The 23,514-nt window shown below is 42.9% G+C and overlaps 2 protein-coding genes across 2 annotated transcripts in view; both read left to right on the forward strand.

The window, feature by feature from the left end:
* The window catches only part of LOC115014038 (breakpoint cluster region protein-like), a 39,541-nt gene extending 38,318 nt beyond the window's left edge, over positions 1-1,223 (forward strand). Inside the window, exon 24 of the mRNA XM_029440678.1 lies at positions 68-1,223. Within this exon, the coding sequence (XP_029296538.1) occupies positions 68-157 (90 nt within the window). The 3' untranslated portion in view covers positions 158-1,223. The remainder of the gene's footprint in view (positions 1-67) is intronic.
* The window catches only part of specc1la (sperm antigen with calponin homology and coiled-coil domains 1-like a), a 23,812-nt gene continuing 557 nt past the window's right edge, over positions 260-23,514 (forward strand). The window contains exons 1-18 of the mRNA XM_029439832.1: positions 260-369; positions 460-473; positions 4,042-4,114; positions 9,638-9,797; positions 10,027-10,165; positions 11,124-11,896; positions 12,546-13,442; positions 13,894-14,101; positions 14,740-14,813; positions 15,463-15,638; positions 16,375-16,538; positions 16,819-16,842; positions 17,372-17,493; positions 18,003-18,093; positions 19,114-19,203; positions 19,715-19,871; positions 20,777-20,879; positions 23,485-23,512. Coding sequence (XP_029295692.1) covers positions 260-369; positions 460-473; positions 4,042-4,114; positions 9,638-9,797; positions 10,027-10,165; positions 11,124-11,896; positions 12,546-13,442; positions 13,894-14,101; positions 14,740-14,813; positions 15,463-15,638; positions 16,375-16,538; positions 16,819-16,842; positions 17,372-17,493; positions 18,003-18,093; positions 19,114-19,203; positions 19,715-19,871; positions 20,777-20,879; positions 23,485-23,512 — 3,403 coding nt within the window. The remainder of the gene's footprint in view (positions 370-459; positions 474-4,041; positions 4,115-9,637; positions 9,798-10,026; positions 10,166-11,123; positions 11,897-12,545; positions 13,443-13,893; positions 14,102-14,739; positions 14,814-15,462; positions 15,639-16,374; positions 16,539-16,818; positions 16,843-17,371; positions 17,494-18,002; positions 18,094-19,113; positions 19,204-19,714; positions 19,872-20,776; positions 20,880-23,484; positions 23,513-23,514) is intronic.

The following is a 23,514-nucleotide window of genomic DNA, read 5'->3' on the forward strand; positions in this document are numbered from 1 at the left end:
TCATTGAGAAGTGACAGAGGGACATTTTGCACTTCTTGGGGTCTGATCAGCCGTTCTGTGTCCGCAGGTTCAAGTCCTGCTCTACTTCCTTCAGCTGGAGGGCATCCCAACACCCGACAGCAAACGTCAAAGCCTTCTCTTCTCCACTGAAGTATAACAGGAACATGATGCACTAAATGTTCTGCTCAGAGGCAGAATATCTGCGGCTTAATGAGGCGGATGCTGCTGAGCAGCCGTGTCTCTCTGGTTTACTGTGACGATGCTAGATGCAGCCACCAGGTGGACCCAGCAGCACAGTGTGGACTGGAAACAGCCGCCGTCACCAAAGTGTGAGGAGCTCGCCTGCTGCGTCAGGAAACCCGATGTGATGTATGGACGATGTATATCATTCCTTTTTTAATTTAAGGTTATTTTACTGTATATGTCCCACTGCTGTGCACATTCGCTCCGTGTTCACAGGAGCGTCTGCTGTAGTAAGATTTACTTCTGTGGATGAATGAACATTTGATTGTTTCCATGACTGTGCCAATGTTTCCCTGCTGATGACCAATAGGACATTACCCTAAATGTTTACACACAATGCTCATTTTCTACTTATTTTAAAAGTAAGCGACTGAAAACTGTAGTTAACACAGCAACGTGCGGGCATGTTGACCTAAACATTTCAAGTGTGCAGGTGTAGGGACTTTATTCAGTCTGCAGGTTTCTCCTGGTGGTGTCGAGAAACTGTGATGCAGATATGCTCTTTGTGGAAGTGGTACAGAGAAGAAATGAGGCCAATCATTCCAGGAAATGTATGCTGTGCTGTGTTTGACGTAAAGTTCACAGTTTCTGGTCCATATTTCATGTTCTGTGTCCACGTCTTTCCCCTGATTTGATTTATTCTGTACATGTGTTTGTTCCTGCTGCATTCCTTCTCTGTAGTCTACCTGTCGACACACACTGCTGTAGAACGCACCTGGAGATGATCTCAGATACCAAATGTTCCCCTGTAGGACCTTTAAAGTGATTCTCTCCTGGCGTATGCATAAACCTTGTTACTTACTGACAATACACTGTGTTCTTGCATTAATATTTTTATTTTCCAAATCACTGCAAGTATTCAAACACTTGTTAGCACAAAATATAACCTCTTGGGATTTCTGTCAAATAAGCAATAACTCTGTGATTCTTAGGATGAGGCTTCTTCTATGTTTCATGTAAATAAAAACTTAGTAACATTATTCTTGCAATGTCTCATTTCTTTTTACAATTATTCATTTTTTGGGGGGGAAAGTGGTCCCCCAAATATTTTATTACAATCTTGGCCCAGCTTACCTTTGCTTAAGTGAAAGTACTCCAAACTACTCCACTATACTACAAAGTAAAAGTCTCTTGGCATTATCTGCTAAATGTTCCCTGTCAGTGTTTTATTAATACTAATATTACGGTTGCATTAATGTGTATTTTGCATTTAACTGCTCTAGATGTTTACGGTTGAGTTAACTCTAAATACTGCTCAGAAGGAAACACTTCAGTTTATCAGAAACATTCGAAATAAAAATCTTTTTTGATGAAGACTTTTAATCTGAAACGTTTGTAAAGATAGCAACACATATAGTGTAGATGTTAAAAGTACAATATTTAGATGTAGTGGAGTTAAAGTAGCATAAAGAGGCAGAGGAGGCGCATGTTTACATCAATGTGCTAAAGAAAAAGATTGTTTAATGTTAAAGCTCATTATCTGCCCAAAGAAAGACATTTTCATTTCTCCTGTTGCACATTTTAAAAGCAGATGCAGCTCATGGATTGCTCTGCTACTCCTGTTCTGGTTCTGGTTCTGGTTCTGGTTCTGGTTCGTCATGTTGGGAAGCTACACATCTTCTTGTGCAACCCTGAGACTGTGGAGATGCAACCCTGTGTTGCACAGAGACAATAAACGACCCTCGAGTCCTACAAGTACCTCACATGTGTACTTAAGTACTTCGTTACTTCCCGCTGCAGGAGTGACTGGATGTGTGGACACCCTGCAGGCTGTGAAGTGTCCCCCCTGTTAAAGAGGGTGGTGGGTGATGCTGAGATGATGCAACCAGAGGAGGGGGCCGAGGATCATCCGGCTGCTGCCAGCAGAGAGAAGCCGATGCTGCTGCCTGCAGTTGTGAATTAGCTTTAACTGTTAGCGACCACAGATGAACATCTGGACATTAATCAACGGACCACACAGGACCCCCCCGCAGGAGCCTCAGGTGTGTGTATTTAATCTGTTACCTGACTCAGCGCTCTTTTCTTTTCGCCGGCTATGCTAACATTGTTAGCCTAGCGATAGCGTTAGCGTTAGCATTAGCTTTGCCATTGGTTACTGACAGTTGAGGTGAATTAACTGACAACAAAAAGAAACACACATACTTCCTTTAAAGTTACGTTAAACTGCACAGACTCGCTTTGTTCGTGTGTTTGTTTTTATTAGCATGATACTTTTTGTTTTTAACCATCAAACCAGATTTCTGTTAAACCGTCAAGTTAGAAACAAAACCGTGAGACTACACTGCGAATTATTTCAAAATAAATGTTGACATGTTTATGATGAATAGTCACTATCATCAGTGTTGATCACTTATTGCTTAATGCAGCTTGTTAAAGGCAAATTACGCTTAACTGAGTGTTTTTGTTGACTTTTAATTTTTCTCAATCATTTCATTCTCAGAAATGGTTTTAAGTCTGATACATTTCTAGTTTAGACCTCTGCACGTCTTGGCAGGATTACCTAAAGCTAAAAATCATTTTAGAGCTTTTAACTGTATAATAAACTGGAAGTTCCTGTTTACCTGCCTGTAAATATCTGCATTTTAAACCCAGATAAGGTTAGAAGAGATGTATTTATTACAGCAGCTGAAGGGTCAAAGAATCAGAGGAAAAGGTGATTAAGTGAAAACTGGATAAACAAAAACAAGACAACAGCTAAATGAAATAACAAGCTATAAACATATACATTTCAACTTATTGCGCTGGATAATTGCACCTATGTTGTGTAACATTGTGATAAATATGTATATAAACATAATTGCACAGGAGGCAGAAAATGAACATATTACATCTATATCTACTATACTATATCTTTATATCTCTATTTTCACTCTAGGTTGAAATTCTCTGCTTGTTTCAGAGTTTTGATATATTTATAAAGATTTAAGGAAAAGTTTTTGAAAGGTTGTGCTTACGTGTCGAGCTCGGTGCTTTTGTTTTGAAAAGTGTACGTCCAAACAGGAAGTGCAATTACTGACATTCCCTGCGTGCCTGACCTTAAAGCTAACGAGCTAGCTGGGTTATCTCTTTAGTTTTAAGATGGTTTAAAGTTGCTATTTGGTCTCTTAACATAATAAACCTACGCGTGCTTACTGCATACAGTCGGGTAGTTGTCTTTACCTAAAATGTTTGTTTGGTAAAGTATGTGCTTGTGTGTTTGACTCTCAAACTGTTAGTGCTAATGTTAGCCGAGCTGATGCTAATATAGGTGTAGCCCAGAACAATGTAAATGTGCCATCCCCCTGAGAAGAGTCAACAGTGACCTGATGTTGCAGCTTGTGGCATATGTGTGTATCTTCCTAAATCTGTCTCCTACTTCATTAATTTCTTTGAACCAGATGTTTCCCAACTTTCCTGGAATAGCTTGGAGAGTAATCTCAGCCCACTCTTGAGGTCCAGGTCAGGAGATGTGACTCATGAGATGTTCCTTTCTGATTTATTGCTTTGCTTTTTTAGAAAGATATTTTTCTGGGAAAGCTCTACAGTCTTGGGAACTTTACCCCTAAAGTGACGTTGAACAAGGGAAAGGAAATAAATGTATTTCCAAGAACCAAACTCGGTCAAATTGAATAAAGAAGATTACATGTTTAGTCTATTAGTCGATCGACAGCAACAGTTTTAATGATTGTTTAATTGTTAAAGTAATCTCTCATGCTAAAATGGCTAAATAAATGCTGTTTCCAGCCTCTCACGTGGGGAGGTTTCCTGTATTCTCTGTTTTATATCATATTAAAGTGAATATCTTTGTGTTTTGGACAGAAGGAGATTTAAACACATCACCTTGGACTTTAAGAAGCGGGGATGTTCACGCAGCGTGTAAAGGAAGTGGAAAGTGAGTTGTAACTCACAAACACGCTATAGCTCAGTAAATCCTTTACTACAAATGTTAACGCTACGGAAGGTCGTGCTTCTACAACGCCAGGTTGATCCTGAGAGGTCCTTCGCAGTAGCTCCATCTTTAAATGTCCAAAACCTAAAGACGTCTTTAACATGATATAAAGTGAAACTGACTGAAGGCTTCATCATCACAACGCTTTGTTTATTTGCATTCCAGGCTGGTGTGTTAACAGCGAGGCGTATTATTATATAATTAAATGGAAGGTTTGACGGCGTCTGCTGCGTCTCAGACTCCTGCACACAGTCGCCCTTTCAGGGTTTACTCTTTTTATTTTTACTGGAGACGCCACCACAGGAAGCTGATGTTATGGCAAGGAAGTGCCTCCCCGCAGTTAAAGCAAGAATACGGGAGGAGAGCAGGGTATTAATGAGTTACCACTGCTGACCCCCCCGCCCCCCCCAGACTTGACTCGGCTGTTTCTTCTTCTGCGTCTTCAGCTGCCTGTAAAGAAAGTGGACACGCGTTGCTCTGCTCAGCCTGGCATCAGATCCATGGCACTAATTAACCCTGAAATCAAAGACTGACGCTCGTTTTAACTGGAGGATAATCGGCTTCTGGCTTCTGAAGCAGCGGCTTACGTTCTGCAGCGAGTTCATGATTCTGTTTACAGCTGTCCTACCTCAACGCACAGGAAGTGACCTTTTAATCAGCAACATCATTTTAAGTGATGATATCTTTGTGTTTGCTTCTCTAATGTAGATTCTGAATATCAATGAGAAGAGCTGTAGGAGCGTCTGCTTTCACACATTCTGCTATTCAGAAGACGGGCTAAATGTTGAGTGCACATGTCAGTACTCTGGAATAAAATATGTTTTATGGATAAATAGATGCGCACACGGGGAGCACGGCGTGCAAAGAGAAGGCCCAGGGTCACAAATCATGATGTATTCTATAGCAAGCTCAGTTATCCTCTTCCTTGTCCCGTTACTCGCTTGTCGGCGTATAAAAGGGCCTTAAGTAACAATTATTTTCATTATCTTCATCAATAAAATGTCAGAAAGTAATGAAAAATATCCATCCCAGTTTCTCAAAGTCCAAGAAATGTCTTTAAATGTCTCGTTCTGTCAGTCGAAAACCCAAATGTGTTGACTTTACTGTGACGAGAAGCAGGAACTCTGCACATTTCAGAGGCTGAGAACTGCTTTTAAAGACATTTTGCATGAAAAAGGTGAAAAAGCAACGACTCGATAATGAAAAGAGGAGCCGAGTTCTCTCCTGTCCATCAGCTCAGCGTTGCAGCTCGAGCAGTGTGCGCTCACATGAGCAGCGGTGCTGAAGGTTTGAAAGTAAGAAGAGCTTCACGGCAGGACGGAGAAGAGCTGGACGTGTCTGACGCAAAGACAACAAAAGCTTCCCAGACAATTATTTACAGCTTCTCTGGCGGTATCTGTGATTTAAGATAACCTCAACATTTAAAGTCCAAGTCAGACACGAGAAGATGTCAGATCTCAAAGTCTTGCATCATCTCGAGGTTAGGAGTGTGCTTCAACTTGTTCATCCACACAATCTCTAAAAGTCTTTTCCTCTTTGAAATGAAACGATCCCGTCGTCTCAGCGTTTAATCCTGATCCAATCAAAGTGAATGTGGACAGCTGGTCAAACACACAACGGGATGGTGCACGTTGTTGCTGCGGGTTCACGCCCGGTGTTGTGATGTCATCATCACGAGGGTTTCAGAGTACACCTGGGAAGTAATGACATGATTGTTGTTCTACAGACACGCAGGCAAAGCTTTTTAGTTTCTAGTTGTGTCCTTTGCAGAAAACACACTGAAATAAATAGTATTTAAATATTTCCTCTGCTAGAAGCTAAGCTTGGCATTATGAGTTCATGTGTTCATAATTCACTCTTAATATCTATTTTATATTTCTGTCCAAACTTTATTATTCAGTATGACTCATTATTTGCCTTTCCCTCCGTAAGACGCCGGCTGGTTGTTTGTTTGCAGCGCTGTCCAGACGTACACATGACTGCTCTCATGTGACGTGCAAGAAATAATCTATATTAGTTGATCGTGTAAATCTTATAACTCCTCGTGACGCCGTCTGAAGGCTCGGCTGCCGCTCTGTGGTTTGGTCATGAATTAGCTCAACGCTTCTCAGCATCTACGTGACAGGACGCCAGAAAGGAATAATAATAATAAATATGGTGGCAGGAGACGCAGCTGAACTCTATGGGAACAGTGCAGTTTAGTGGCAGGTTGTTCTGGATCATCTGGAAAAGATCTTCTGCTGCTTCAGATCCTAAATCTAGATTTATTTATGTATTAAGACATCATTCAGGTTCAGTGTTCCTGCTTCTCACAGATCTATTTAAAGTCTGACGTACGGCTCATGTTTGATGACATGTATTTTTACATCCAAACAACAAACTGCTTGTGGAAACAGCGGAGATGGATTGGGGGGGGGTTTCCTGTGTACCATCTCTATTCCTCTCCAGAGCCTCAACGAGCTCCACCGAGAAGTTCGCTTTGTGCCAAATCTCTTTTCTTTGTCTCGTCTTTTAAAAATCACTTTTATTACATCGAGTTTGTTTTTATTAGTTTCTGGCTTTTAGTTGTGTTTTTAAACACTTTCACTGTATTTGAAAGGAGCTCTATAAATAAAGTTTATTATTCAAAATAGTTTGAATATTTTCTAGGGGTGTGTGTGTGTGTGTGTGTGTGTGTGTGTGTGTGTGTGTGTGTGTGTGTGTGTGTGTGTGTGTGTGTATATAAAACCCAAGACAGAAGGAAACGTGTATTCATGCTAAACCTGAGTGTTCAAGACTTCAAGTTAAAGTTGTACAAAATGCTTCCGTAACATAAATATAATTTGCATGTTTAGTGTATCTGCCTTTTTTATTTCTCACAAATTTGCCAATTTCTAAAATAAAATGGAGTTTGTGAGTTTTCAACACATCACACACCTTCAGTGTGAGTGAGGAGCGTCACTGAAGCCTCAGTGACGCTCCTCACTGAGGCTTCAGTGAGGAGCGTCACTGAGGCTTCAGTGAGGAGCGTCACTGAAGCCTCAGTGAGGAGCGTCACTGAAGCCTCAGTGAGGAGCATCAGTGAAGCCTCAGTGACGCTCCTCACTGAAGCCTCAGTGAGGAGCATCAGTGAAGCCTCAGTGACGCTCCTCACTGAAGCCTCAGTGACGCTCCTCACTGAGGCTTCAGTGAGGAGCGTCACTGAGGCTTCACTGATGCTCCTCACTGAAGCCTCAGTGAGGAGCATCAGTGAAGCCTCAGTGACGCTCCTCAGTGACGCTCCTCACTGAGGCTTCAGTGAGGAGCGTCAGTGAGGCTTCAGTGAGGAGCGTCACTGAAGATCCTCACTGAAGCCTCAGTGAGGAGCGTCACTGAGGAGCGTCAGTGAAGCCTCAGTGACGCTCCTCACTGAAGCCTCAGTGAGGAGCGTCAGTGAAGCCTCAGTGACGCTCCTCACTGAAGCCTCAGTGACGCTCCTCACTGAAGCCTCAGTGAGGAGCGTCACTGAAGCCTCAGTGACGCTCCACACTGAAGCCTCAGTGACGCTCCTCACTGAAGCCTCAGTGACGCTCCACACTGAAGCTTCAGTGACGCTCCTCACTGAAGCCTCAGTGACGCTCCACACTGAAGCTTCAGTGACGCTCCTCACTGAAGCCTCAGTGACGCTCCACACTGAAGCTCCACACTGAAGCTTCAGTGACGCTCCTCACTGAAGCTCCACACTGAGGCTTCAGTGAGGAGCGTCACTGAAGCCTCAGTGAGGAGCGTCACTGAGGCTTCACTGACGCTCCTCACTGAGGCTTCAGTGAGGAGCTTCAGTGAGGAGCTTCAGTGTGGAGCTTCAGTGAGGAGCGTCACTGAAGCTTCAGTAGAATTATCTACTTTATTCTGTAGAAAAGTCCATTTTTGGAAGTTTTTATTCAAAATCTCAGACGTGAATCTCCCGCAGAGCCGTCATCACCTGTTATTAATTAAAAACACACTTTGCAACAATGCATAATACAGCTCACCAAATTCTGCTCAAGAATGTGCCCCAATTAAAAAGTTATTAGGAATCTTTTCTGGGTTGTTTAAATGCAGCAGTAATCGTGAGCTCTTTTGAGCACATCTTGCACGAACGTGGCACTGAATGATTGGTTGGCAGTGCGAGATGTTTTGTGCATCAGACTCACATGTTTGTTGAGCTTTCTCTTTGATCTGGGAAAGAATCCACTTTGTCCTTTTTTGGTTCTGCTGATTATTCTACAAAATGCTAGAAAAACTCTGTCCTGCCCTTTTCTGTAGAGCAACCACCCACACAGAGTAAACTCTGAACGTTCCCCACCTCCAGAGCCATCTAGTGGACATCAGAGTTACTACTTTAGACTCCTGCATCACATCTGCTGCTGTGTTTACAGCTACCAAGGATTTAAAGAGCAAGTACCACACAAGTGATGTAAATATAATTAACTTGTTTTAAACCACCTTTTTAAATGTGGACGTCCAGTCAGTTGGTGGTAGATGTTGTGTTGAAGCAGTGAATTCTTCAGTGCGACGCTGACTGTTTAATCATTCCTCCTCCGCCTCCTCTCCTCCAGCACTTGTGGGACGTGATGGTTGAAGATGTTTTTATCCCGCCACGGAATAAAAGAGACGCAGCGTTTTACCCAAAGCGGAACATTTTTCAACTCGACCAGAAGAAGCAAACGTGCAGCGCTGGACTGAACTCTATAGCTCTTGTTTTAGAACCTGCACTGCGGGGAACTCATTGGCTCTCTGCGGGCACCGGGTTAGCAACCCCTGGCCTACATGTACCAGGATGCATTGCGCGTGAGCTTCTGACGCCCAAGGTACCCATCGTCATCTAATGCAGCCGCAGCCTCGGACTTCTTCAGCTAGCCTCAATAAATACGGCCGAATGTCCGAGTCAGTCGAGACATTGTGAAATGTTTCCTCGTCCATAACATCCTCTGCACTCATATTCTGGGATGCCATTTTTGCTTGTTTGCAATACAAGCAAAGAGAAGGTCTGTTTTTGAGCGGTCTTTAGAGCCCGGCGCCCCCTGACTACCCCGAGGCAGACACTAGAAATCCAAGCTGATGTAGTTTGTAGTTCTTCCTGCATCCAACTCTGTCGCTGTCGCATGAAATGATGCAGGAAGTACAACAAACTGTGCAGCTGGGAACTCATCTTCCTCTGTAAACACAGCGTGCACTGAGGAATGTGCTGCTTCAGTCGTCTACATTTACAATCCGCACTGATTGGACATAAAAGATGGCAAATGGAGAATAAACTAAATGATCATCTAGCTCTCAAACACCAACTCTCTCATGAGCTTCTAGAGAAACACGTTTTCTACACGTGCTCAGCTGTTCTATGTGGTCTCAGGGTTTTCTGGTGTTCGGGGAATAGCCTCTGTGGAAAGAATTCCTCTTGCATGGAAAAAGTGGAGCTATCCCTCCGAGCACTGACATACATTACCTCTCTCCTCCCTCCTTTGTGCACAGATTGAGCCGTAGATGTATCGGCATCAGAGAGCTCAGAATGAAGAAGTCGGTCCGGCCAGCGGTGAGCAAGGTGAGCGGAGATCGAGGGAAGGCAGATGCCTCGGCTAACGCTGGCACCGGAAAGCCTGCGACCAAGAGCAGCTCTGCACCTCTGTCTAAGGTAAGACTCGTCACCTGGTGCACCGAATGCTGCATGCAGTGGATTTTATCTGTTTTCATAATCTATTTAATCTGTCGATTTATGTTCTGCATTCATCGTTCTGTCTGTAAAATGTCCGTTTATTTAAAGATGATGTCTTTAAACTCACGAGTCGACTAATTGTTGCAGCTCTATTTCCCTGTCTGAGTGAATATGTTTTATTTATTAATACATTGTTTTGTGCTTTCAGGTAAAAAGCAACGATGATCTTTTAGCAGCTATGACCGGAGGGACTCCTGCGTCGAGTAACGCCGTCAACAAGACCAAGAGAACCGCCTCCGTTGGGACAAATGCAAGCAACATCGACAGCAGGCCAAAGACGACATCAGGTAATATTACATTACATACTTATATTAATACATTACATACTTATATTAATACATTACATACTTATATACATACTTATATTAATACATTACATACTTATATTAATACATTACATACTTGTATTAATATAAGTATGTAATGTATTAATATAAGTATGTAATGTATTAATATAAGTATGTAATGTATTAATATAAGTATGTAATGTATTAATATAAGTATGTAATGTATTAATATAAGTATGTAATGTATTAATATAAGTATGTAATGTATTAATATAAGTATGTAATGTATTAATATAAGTATGTAATGTATTAATATATTACATACTTATATTAATTACATGTTAATGAACATAAAGACATTTACTCACGTGTTTCCTACTGCACATACCAATCAGAATATGGTTATTGCCAAGTAGGTTTTCATACATAAACGCAGTAAGAGAAATTAAAATGAAAAAAGAGCAAATATTTACAAAAAATATTATAATATATATATATATATATATATTATAATATATATATATATTTCTTTTTACAAATTACTGTGAAAAAATATGTACAATTTATCTTAATTAAAATGTAAGGAGCTTTGCCAATGTATACATGTATATACACATCTATACACGTGTGTGTGTGTGTGTGTGTGTGTGTATACACGTGTATATACACATCTATACACGTGTGTGTGTGTGTGTGTGTGTGTGTGTGTGTGTGTGTGTGTGTATACACGTGTATATACACATCTATACACGTGTGTGTGTGTGTGTGTGTGTGTGTGTATACACGTGTATATACACATCTATACACGTGTGTGTGTGTGTGTGTGTGTGTGTGTGTGTGTGTGTGTATATACACGTGTGTATGCACATCTGTTCATAGCTGTGAGTATCCTGTAAAGGTATCTGTCTAGTTCTGATTTAATTCAACATGATATAAAGATTCTGTTCTCTCTTACCAGGTACTTCATCTAAGCGTACAACCTCTTCGATTTCCAAGGAGCCGAATTCATCACGTGACCGTCTCCGGACCTCCAGGACCGCAGCCAATAAGAAGCAGCTGGTATCGGGGACAGCCGCGGGGGATGCGGCCTCGGGGAAACGCTCTCGCAGCCAGATCCTGGCAGAGTCTGACGGCCGTATGAGCAAGTCTAAATCAGACGGCCAGATCAGCGATAAGGTGGCTCTGGAGACCAAAGTGAAGGACCTGTTGGGTTTGGCTAAAAGCAAAGACGTGGAGATCCACCACCTCCGCAGTGAGCTGAGGGGCATGAGGGCCCAGCTCGGCTTGGGAGGGAAGGAAGCGCCGCAGCAGGAAGAAGCTGGGGAGGAGGAGGAGGAAGAGGAGGAGGAGGAAGAGGAGGAGAAGCTGCCGCCGCCGCAGGTGTCGGCCATCACAGCAGCCGATGTGGAGTCCACTCTGATTCTCTTACAGGAGCAGAACCAGGCCATCAGAGAGGAGCTCAACCTGCTGAAGAGTGAGAACCGAATGCTGAAGGACCGGCTCAACGCGCTGGGCTTCTCTCTGGAGCAGAGGCTGGATGCCTCCGACAAGCTGTTCAACTACGCCTCCCTGAGCCCGGACCTGGCGGCGAGCAGCGGGCAGAGCGACGGTGGAGGAACGGGAACGCTGACCTCCTCCGTCGAGGGCTCGGCCCCCGGCTCCCTGGAGGATCTGCTCACAGGACACCAGCATGGAGGCTCTGCAGACAACCTCGACAGTGAATCCAGCGAGGTTACATTTCAAAATATAAAATGTAGCAGCCAAAACTTTATTTATACAGCAACTTTCGAACAAATGAAATGCACTTCAAAGTGTTATTACACAAAGTGTTATTACACAATGTGTTATTACACACAAAGTGTTATTACACACAAAGTGTTATTACACAATGTGTTATTACACAATGTGTTATTACACAATGTGTTATTACACAATGTGTTATTACACAATGTGTTATTACACAATGTGTTATTACACACAAAGTGTTATTAAAGTGTTATTACACAAAGTGTTATTACACAAAGTGTTATTACACAAAGTGTTATTACACAAAGTGTTATTACACAAAGTGTTATTACACAAAGTGTTATTACACAAAGTGTTATTACACAAAGTGTTATTACACAATGTGTTATTACACAATGTGTTATTACACAATGTGTTATTACACACAAAGTGTTATTAAAGTGTTATTACACAAAGTGTTATTACACAAAGTGTTATTACACAAAGTGTTATTACACAAAGTGTTATTACACAAAGTGTTATTACACAAAGTGTTATTACACAATGTGTTATTACACACAAAGTGTTATTACACACAAAGTGTTATTACACACACAATGCGTTATTACAGTCTGTTTGTTTCCCGGGCTTCTAGGTCTACCAGGCCGTCACCTCCAGCGATGACGCTCTGGACGCCCCCTCTGGAGCTTCCTCCTCATCTGAGTCGGAGTGCGCGCCCAGCAGGGAGCGCTCGCGGCGAGGCAGCAGTGACAATGCCAGCGAGGTGTCGGTGGCCTGTCTGACGGAGCGCATCCACCAGATGGAGGAGAACCAGCACAGCACTGCGGAGGAGCTGCAGGCCACATTACAGGAGCTGGCCGACCTGCAGCAGATCACGCAGGAGCTGAACGGAGAGAACGAGCGGCTCGGGGAAGAGAAGGTGATCCTCATGGACTCGCTGTGCCAGCAGAGCGACAAGCTGGAGCTGTACGGTCGACAGATCGAGTACCTGCGCTCTCTGCTGGAGGAGCATCACATATCGTACGGCCTGGAGGAGGACATCAAGAGCGGCCGCTACCTGGAGCTGGAGCAGCGCTACGGAGACCTGGCAGACAACGCCCGCTTTGAGAGGGAACAGCTGCTGGGGGTCCAACAACATCTGTCCAACACGCTGAAGATGGCTGAACAGGACAACGCCGAGGCCCAGGAGATGATCGGAGCGCTGAAAGAGAGGAACCACCAGATGGAGCGCATCATGGAGTCCGAGAGACAGGGCCGAGCCGCCATGGGGGCCGCGCTCGAGGAGTACAAGGCGGCGGTGAGCAGCGACCAGGCGGAGCTGAGCCGCTGCAGAGCCCAGCTGGACCAGGAGAGGCAGCGCGTCGCCGAGCTGTACTCGCTCCACACCGCGGGGGACAAAAACGACATCTGCCAACTGCTGGAAGGAGTGCGTCAGGGGAAAGAAGAGGCGGAGGCCAAGGCGGCCAAGTTGCAGGAAGAGTTGGAAAAAGCCCACAGCGAACTCACTCGGCTGCAGGAGACTTTCAGTAAGGTTAGTTCAAGCCTGACCTCTCGAGTAGGTACGCACGATGTGCACCAGGGAAGATGATGAGATTACAGCCCATCACTAACACGAAGCCGACTTGCTTTCAGCGACACACCCGATACAGCAGCTGGTGGTATGCACCTTTACAGTCGGGTTGAGAGCCGTCAATAAAACCAGAGAAGAAGAAGCAGCGCAGCACGCTGACGTTTTTCATTTTCAACAGAGTAATGTGCAAACAGTCTTTTATTTTTGTTAACATTAGTTAGAATCTTAAATAATCATCTGACCTCAGGTGACCTCTAACCCTGCAGTGTGTTGGACATCAACCTCCTGAAGACGTGCGATGCTACATTTATATATTCGACCTGAATGAAGCTTAAAAACAGGGTCAAAGAAATGACGTGTGTGTGTGTGTGTGTGTGTGTGTGCGTGCGTGTGCGTGTGCGTGTGCGTGCAGCTGGACGGGGAATACAGAGACTTTCGGGAGCGTGTGCAGCGGCAGATGGCCGAGCAGGAGCGCGTTCTGGAGAAGCAGCGCGGCGACCTGCAGGAGAAGGAGACGGAGATCGCAGACATGAAGGAAACCATCTTTGAGCTGGAGGACGAGGTGGAGCAGCACCGAGCTCTGAAGCTCCACGACAACCTCATCATCACAGACCTGGAGAGTAAGCGGGCCGGACACACGGTGCAAACTCTTTATGTTAGCGAGGACAGATTAGAGCTTCTCATGGTACGATCTGATCTGTGGACAAACTCCGGTTACACAACTCTAATGTATAAATCACAACATGCATGAAGTCACTTTCTTTCAATTAGAAGTTTTATTTTGTCGCCACAACAAAAACATTTTGTGTTATTGATTTGTTTGTTTTCACAGTTTTAGTAACTTATACTGAAGTAACTCTTCTTAACTGTAGCTCTGTATCTTCACTTGGACTCTGAGTGGGTATCTGTGTTCTTAAAGAACGACCTGCGAGTCCAACACGCTCCGTCGCCCGTGTGGCGTTTAAAGCTGCTGCACTCGCTTTGTTGCTTTATTCTTCTCACTGTACGACCGTTCACACTAAAACTATTCACCATGATGTCACGGACCTTTTAAAACGCAATTAATAGTGAGATTGTTTACTCGCTTCGTCTCCCGCCGTGTGAAACCAACATCTAAAACACCGGCGTGATGTGGACGCGAGGCGCAGACGTGACGAAGGTTATGTGTTTAAAACTAACTGCAGTAACTTCATCGTGTTCTCAAGAGTCTCCTGGGAGTGTTGGGAGTACAACACGTGACATGTATTTACTTTTTCAGACTCTGTGAAGAAGCTGCAGGACCAGAAGCACGACATGGAGAGAGAGATCAAGATCCTTCACCGCAGACTGAGGGTGAGACGCTGCGACGCTGCGACGCTGCGACGCTGCGGGGGGGGCGGCTCGGCCAGAGTATTTATAAAGCACTTTCAAGAACAAGGCAATTCAACGCTTTACAAAGAAAGTGCAAAAATAAAAACATAACATTTCATTTAAATTCAATTAAAAACTAATTAAAGAGCCAAAAGCACAAGCTAAAATATAATAAGTATAAAATACAAGAATAAACGTTAGTGCTGCGTAAGATATGAATACTTATTAGATTTAATAAAAGGACGCTGGTGCAATACTTTAACAGTTTATATCTTTTGTTTTAAAGCTTTCAGTCCTGGTTGATTACCACCCGGTTTACGGTTTAACACTACATTTCCCAGAATACTCTGTAACAAACTATTATTGTTTCAATAAAGAAGTCTGGACACATCATTCTGTGAGAGCAGTGATCTGAGTGTGAACAGTGAAAGTAGTTCCTCCACCGGCTCACTGTGTCTGACGTCACTCTCTGGAAATGTTTGTGATGATAGTGGTCAGTGTAACGCTGTGTGTGTGTGTGTGTGTGTGTGTGTGTGTGTGTGTGTGTGTGTGTGTGTGTGTGTGTGTGTGTGTGTGTGTGTGTGTGTGTGTGTGTGTGTGTGTGTGTGTGTGTGTGTGTGTGTGTGTGCAGGAGGAGTCGATGGAGTGGCGTCAGTTCCAGGCCGACCTGCAGACGGCTGTTGTCATTGCAAATGACATCAAGTCTGAAGCGCAGGAGGAGATCGGGGACCTGCGGCGCCGGCTGCAGGAAAACCAGGAGAAGAACGAGAAGCTGTGCAAAGAGCTGGACGAGGTCAAGACTCGCAAGTAAGACGCACAGAGACGTCTGGACGAGCGGTCGCGCTGACGTCGTCTGTCTCGTGTTTGTAAACAAGTTTTAGCGTGACTGAATCTCAGTTATTAGTGACGTCATGATTCCACAAATGTCGTCGTCGATACCAAAACCAGTGAAACGATTCTGGATAAAAACTCGATACCGCGGTAAAATACAAGAGATGCCACTCTCTCATTATCGTTCCTTTACTGCTTTTTATTAGGACGTTAAACCCTAAACTCATAATTCTCTCTAATATCTATTTAAAAAAACTAAATTTCACAAGATTACATTTGAACACATCATGATAATATTTTACTTTACCTTCTGCCAATACACGTTTTTACTGAATGGAGCCTGAACGCACCTTAATACAAGTTAATAGCCTCTGATACGGCTAACGGCTAACTAGCTCTCCTTGTGTTGTTTACAAAGTGGCATCAGAAACAATATTCTCCGTAGCGAGTTTACTGATAAATAATCACAGAGGTCACGTCAGCAGATCCAGCAGCAGAGGTCCAGGGTGCTTTAGGGACCGATGAGAAGAATCTAAATGTCTTATTTTCCTTTGGGATTGTTTACCTGTGGCAGTTCTCATGACATTACTGAATAACTGTGTCACCACAGTTGCCCCTGCGTGATATAAACCCCTGAATAACCATTCTCAACCCAAAATGTAGAAGTTGACAGCGTAAGAGCTCCGAGTACTCACTGAGTCGTGTTTCCCAGGCAGGACGAGGAGCGAGGCCGAGTGTACAACTACATGAACGCAGTGGAGAGAGACCTGGCTGCTCTCAGACAGGGCATGGGTCTCAGCCGGAGATCCTCCACCTCCTCTGAGCCCTCGCCCACCGTCAAGACACTCATCAAGAGCTTCGACAGCGCCTCTCAAGGTGCCACACAATCCTAAAATACATGCTGGTTATTTATATACATCAGGGCTCAACCTTTTATCCCCTTTACAACTTGTTTTATTTATTCTAATTGAAATGCTCGTTAGCGCTTCAGCTCATAAGTCTTGTCTTTACTCGCCATCTTCTTACGAGAGAGCGACTTGTACTGCAGCATGTTCATGTTTTTACAACCTGCTGACTTCCTGTTTCTATAGAATATACAAATGTTGGTTATATAATTATAAAGTCCGCTAACGATGTTCATTTTGGGTCTTTTCAGAAACAGAATTCGGTTTATTGCCAAGTAAGTTTTCACACAAGAAGTTTTCTTTGCTGTATTTTAGTGCATCAACGCATACGAGAGAATTCAAATGTAAAATAAAAACATTATATAAAATCTAAATGTGTACAAGAAACATGAATGCAGTAAGAATATAACACATTACTACTTCTGTACATTATATCTGAATTAAATGAATAATTTTAACCTGCAAACACAATACTGATTCAGGCTATAGCTTCTTTATGATTTGAACTACAGATAATTACTTTTATACACTATTGTATTATAGTATACGAGTATATACCTGAATTATACACGGTCATTTATTTTGTACAGGAATTAAAAAAATAAGATAATAAAAAGCAGAAACATTATTTGATGATAATCTGCATGAGAATAGAGATAATGAATGATCTCTCAGTGTTCAGTGTGACGCAGACGAATGTTTCCGGTCACTTTATACTGAAGATCTTTTCTTCACTTCAGGAGTTTGTATTTGTTTGTGTGCAGCAGGTCTGAACTGAGCTGTTGGTTTCCCTCCTAACTTTAGGTCCCCCCACCAACGGCAGCGTCCCTGTGACTCCCACAGCCGCCGCTGCTCCGCTCCCACGCACCCCCCTCAGCCCCAGCCCCATGAAGACGCCCCCTGCAGCCGCTGTGTCACCCATACAGGTACGGGAGCAGCGTGTCGCTCCTCAGTTAGAAACTTTATTCACCTCCACGTGACAAGTGCTGAACAATAATCAAAATCATTAAATGAAATTTAAATTCAATATTATGGTGCTGCAGAGATCTTACATGAGAGTACATACATTTATGAGAGATTACGTGGTATGCATGCTGTATGCATGTATGTTGTATGTATGCATACCACATGCATACATACAACATACATACAGCATGCATACATTATATATGTATAACTCTTAGGTGAACCAACCATAATACATTAAAACACTCATAATAAAAGTGTTGGTGTGTGTGTGTGTGTGTGGTGTGTGTGTTTTAAGTCTCTTAGTTTTAGCAGAATTTTCTCGACCACTAACCATTTAATTTTGTTTTTCTAAAAATGACCAGATTTGGAGATACTTGGTTTTCTGTGTATTTAGAAGTATTTCTATGTTTTAAACTGTATTTGGCAGAATTATAATACAGAAGCTGATATTTTATTGACCTTTCAGAGACACTCCGTCCCTGGATCCATGTCAGCAGCCAAGCCGCTCTCGTCCCTGAGTGACAAGAGGCCCAGCTACACAGACATCAGTCTGCCAGGTGAGCGGATCATTACTCTTTATATTACTCAGAAATATACGTTGGTAATAATGTGATCCGGTTACATGTTACTCACTGTGGCCTAACCCTGTTCTCAGATGCCCCGAATCTTTTAGGTTTTTAAAATCCTTCAGCATCCAAGATTATTATGGCATTTTAATTTAAATCTAGTACATTTATTCTGTGAACTGCAGCATAGAAGAACTAAAAGAGGTTTCAAGATGACTGTTTCCCTCAAATCTGAACCTTACATGTTATGTATGTTATGTTATGTTATGTATGTTATGTTATGTATGTTATGTAAAAACTGGCTCTTTTTAGGTGACGGGAGTGAAAATAAATCCTCAACATTTGTTGCATTATGGATAGATACTAAACAGGATGTCGGTGCGACAGCTCTTTTCCTTGGTAACTCATGTTTCCCCAAATAATTTACAGATTTTAAGGAATGCGATACAAATAGTGCGGATAGAAAAACCTCCCTGATGATGAAATATCTCCAATTTAAGTTAAGATGTTGTCATTTTTCCTGATTGAAGCGTTCATCACACATGATTAGTTAAAGGACCGTAGGAAATTAGAAAACCTCACGATAATGTCTGTTTTTACAGGCTGTGATTTCGGTGTTCTGAGGTTACGGGTCACGCAGCAAACGTCCCGTCGTCAGTGATAATAATGTGACAGTAAAGTAATCCGGAACATCTTCTCTCTGCGGCCGCAGCGAGCAGGTTTCCTGTATGTTGACTTCATGTTTGAGTCATGTGACGGATGATAAGAGGGAGATGCTGAACCACCACGTAGTGAACAACTTCCCACAGGAATGAGTTCAATAGTTTCATGTGAACGTGCCGACCGAGCCGTGGCCTCAGAGTTTCCATTTGTTTCTCGCTGATTTATTGTTTTCTTCATTCGTCGGTATTCCTCGAGCTCAGAGGGGCTTGAATGTGGCTCTTTACTGACCCGGTTATATCGTGTCAGGAAGTCTCTTACAGAAACATGTGATGTGAATACTGTCCACAGCGGAGCACCTTCTCAGGGGAACCTCGGCAAGCCGACCTCCGTCCGCCATCCAGAGGGTCTCCAACATGGACTCCACCAAGGCCATCTCAGGTTAGAGATGCTAGCGAAGTCATATACTTATAAACTTAAAGAATACTTCGCCCACTAAATAATCATTCCTACGTCACTAACTCGCCTGAAATATATTTATTTATTTTTATATATATATATATATATATATATATATATATATATATATATATATATTTATTATTTATTTTTATATATATATATATATATATATATATATATATTTTTATTTATTTATATTTATTTATTTATATTTATATATATATATATATATATATATATATATATATATATATATATATTTATTTATATTTATTTATTTATTTATTTATTTATATATATATATATATATACATATAATTTTTCTGACAATTTACTTAATTTGATCAAAGGTTTTAAGTTTCTTTGGTTCACCGTGGAGGAACACGAGAAGGTACAAATGATCGTTTTGTGGGTGAAGTATTCCTTTAAACTAACTCATCACTAGTTTAGTTAAAACAACGTCTGTGGTCGTGTCCCCCGTCCTGAGCAGTGTCCCGCCGGAGCAGTGAGGAGATGAAGAGGGACATGTCTGCTCCAGACGCCTCCTCATCCTCCCTGATGGCTCTGAGTGCTGCCTCCTCCCCGCTCTCCCTGTCCTCCTCCTCCCCCACCGCCTCCATCACCCCCACAGCACGCAGCCGTCTAAGGTACCACCTTCTGGGGCACTGACTCCCCTGTAGCTTGTACTCGTGCCGTGTATTTGATTTTCCTGTAATCCAGATGATGTGCTGATGTTTTCCATCCGACTGTGTTGCTCCTTGTAACAAGAAGCTGAATGAATGTTGTCGTCACTGCTGCTGCTGCTGTCGTCCTGATGTGGAGGAAACAAGTTTATAACATTAGTTTCCTCTTTTGAGGCTTTGCTCAAGTTTAGTTTTGAAACTATATTTTAGTCTGAGCTTTTTTCGCCAACAATATTTCACGTTGATATCGTGGAAAACAAGGTTGTTGACGGACACATTACATTTAAAGTTTTCATTAACTACGTTTTAACACTAACTCTCCGCTCTTGAGCAGAATGAGAGGTCGCAACACGACGTGATTAAGTATATATATATATAAGTATATGACATCAGTGTTAATGTGAGGAAGGTTACTTCTGCTCTGTGCGGAGCGATGAGCGATGAGCAGAATGTTTAATCTGCCGCTACACGTCGTCATTTATTCACTAAATCTGTTTCCACTTTGTCACATTTTGCTGTTATTGCTCCATCAATATTTCCACTTCAGCGAAGCAGAAAAACTATTTTTCCGATATTTCTAGATATATTTGTTTTGGACCTTTTCAGCATCTGCACTACGGTTAGTTCTGGTCAAACTGAAAATATGCATAAAACGAGGTGGACAGAAACACAGAGTCTCTGTTGTTCTCGTCAGACACTTGAATCTGTCAGCTGCAGTTGTGATTTGTCTCCAGACGGAACATGTGGCTCATCACAGCTTTCCGAGCGCAGTAAACGTGCCAACATGTAATCTGCTCGTCTTGCTGACGTTAGTAAATCTTCTGAAGCTGCGGCCGTGTCCGCTCACGTGTCTCTTCTGTGTGTTGCAGAGAAGAGAGAAAGGACCCGCTGTCGGCGCTGGCCAGAGAGTACGGAGGCTCCAAGAGAAATGCTTTGCTAAAGTGGTGCCAGAAGAAGACCGAGGGTTATCAGGTAGGTCCCTGAAGGCACCGTCTGATCGGAGTGTTTATAACTCTTGCATTATAAATGTACTAATAATGCATTATAAACATCTTGTACTAATTGTTATGTTTTTGCTGTGAAGCACTTTGGGCTGCAATTCTTGTATGAAAGGTGCTATACAAATAAAGTTATTATAATTATTATTATTATTAATAATAATGCTCTATAAACATACTAATAATGAATACATAAATTCCTCAAATGGCCACTTGGGGGTCAATCTCCAAATGTTGAGCCTGCTATGTCTCAGTGGATAACTTGTTGCACGGGGCTGATTTTCTATAACTCACCCATTTTAATGAAATAATTATATTAAGGCTTAAAGTTCTGCATTATTAGGGGCGTGGCTGCTTTGAGTGACAGCTGGGTCCTGCTCATTTTTGGATTAGCCGGAGTTAGACGGTCACGTCACTGCTGAGGTGGCGACGGCTGCTGCCGCACGCTTTGAGCCTCAGAAACCTCCGGGGGACGTGACGGAAACTACATCCATGTTTTAAACAGTCTGTGGTTGTAATGTGCGTATAGCACTGTATAATCAGTGTTCATGATGCTTTACAATCAATAATCACACTTAAGGGTTTTATGGTCAAGGATCATAAAACATACGACTGCAAGGATCAGTGTGTATTATTATTATTATTATTATTATTATTATTATTATTATTATTATTATTATTCCCGTAGTTGTAAATGCTTTAAAGTGCTTCTGCAGGAAAAATGCGACTAAAATAGTATCAAATAAAATGTTCAGGATTATAACTTTGATTCTTTCTGTGTGTTGTTGTTGTGGGTTCAGAGCGTCGTAACTTTCTAAACGTGTGCAGAGACTAACGCTCAAACATTAACCTAGAAATGACTGGAGCTGAAAAGACGATCACCCGGTGTGTCAAGAGTCACTTTCCATATCGAAGTGATGTTTACCCTTTTTAACTGATGGAGGTTATGGTTACCATGACACCTTCGGTCCACTCCAGGAAGTGTGCAACATTTCACACATCCTGCGAGTTACCTCGCTGAGAACAACAACAGCTTTCTGTGAATCACCGCGCGGTTTCCAGATTACAGTTGTGACACTGAGGGCACACCTAGTTACATATAAACTCTGGCTGTTTACAGCCTCTGCAAAAGTTAAACGGCGGTTGATGGAGGAAGAGATTATGAATGTGATGTGGATGAGTGATGGTGGCACGTCGTATAAAATCAGGTCAACCTGCTGTTCTCTGTAGAGACGCTTCATGTGAACAGGGTGAAAGATTTAACTGACACACAGTAATGCCCGACACAACTTTAGAGAAAAAACTTTAATTTAGAATCTTTGAAGATAACACTCCAGATTCCTTCATGAATGCTGTTTCATCTACCATCCTCTACCATCCTATACCTTCCTCTACCATCCTATACCTTCCTCTACCATCCTCTACCATCCTATACCTTCCTCTACCATCCTATACCTTCCTCTACCATCCTATACCTTCCTCTACCATCCTCTACCTTCCTCTACCATCCTCTATCATCCTCTACCATCCTATACCATCCTCTACCTTCCTCTACCATCCTCTACCTTCCTCTACCATCCTCTACCTTCCTCTACCATCCTCTACCTTCCTCTACCATCCTATACCTTCCTCTACCATCCTCTACCATCCTATACCTCCTCTACCATCCTATACCTTCCTCTACCATCTCTACCTTCCTCTACCATCCTCTAACCATCCTATACCATCCTCTACCATCCTCTACCATCCTCTACCTTCCTCTACCTTCCTCTACCATCCTCTACCATCCTATACCATCCTCTACCATCCTCTACCATCCTCTACCATCCTCTACCTTCCTCTACCATCCTATACCGTCCTCTACATCCTCTACCTTCCTCTACCATCCGCTAACCATCCTATACCATCCTCTACCATCCTCTACCTGTCCTCTACATCCTATACCTCCTCTACCATCCTCCTACCATCCTATACCTTCCTCTACCATCCTATACCTTCCTCTACCATCCTCTACCATCCTCTACCTCCTCTACCATCCTATACCGTTCTCTACCATCCTATACCTTCCTCATCTCTACATCCTCTACCATCCTCTACCTTCCTCTACCATCCTATACCATTCCTCTACACCATCCATACCTTCCTCTACACTTCCTCTACCATCCTATACCATCCTCTACCTTCCTCTACCATCCTCACTACCATCCCTCTACCATCCTCTACCACCTCTATCCTACCTTCCTCTACCTTCCTCTACCATCCTCCTACCATCCTCTACCATCCTCTACCTTCCTCTACCATCCTCTAACTTCATCTACCATCTCCTCTACCTTCCTCTACCCATCCTCTACCATCCTCTACCTTCCTCTACCTTCTCCTCTACCATCCCTCTACCATCCTCTACCTTCCTCTACCATCCTCTACCATCCTCTACCATCCTCTACCATCCTCTACCATCCTCTACCATCCTCTACCATCCTCTACCATCCTCTACCATCCTCTACCATCCTCTACCTTCCTCTACCATCCTCTACCATCCTCTACCATCCTCTACCTTCATCGTTGCTTTATTTTTGCAGAACATTGACATCACAAACTTCAGCAGCAGC

Source organism: Cottoperca gobio, chromosome 9 (assembly GCF_900634415.1).
Source record: "Cottoperca gobio chromosome 9, fCotGob3.1, whole genome shotgun sequence".
In the NCBI taxonomy this organism is placed as follows: domain Eukaryota; kingdom Metazoa; phylum Chordata; class Actinopteri; order Perciformes; family Bovichtidae; genus Cottoperca; species Cottoperca gobio.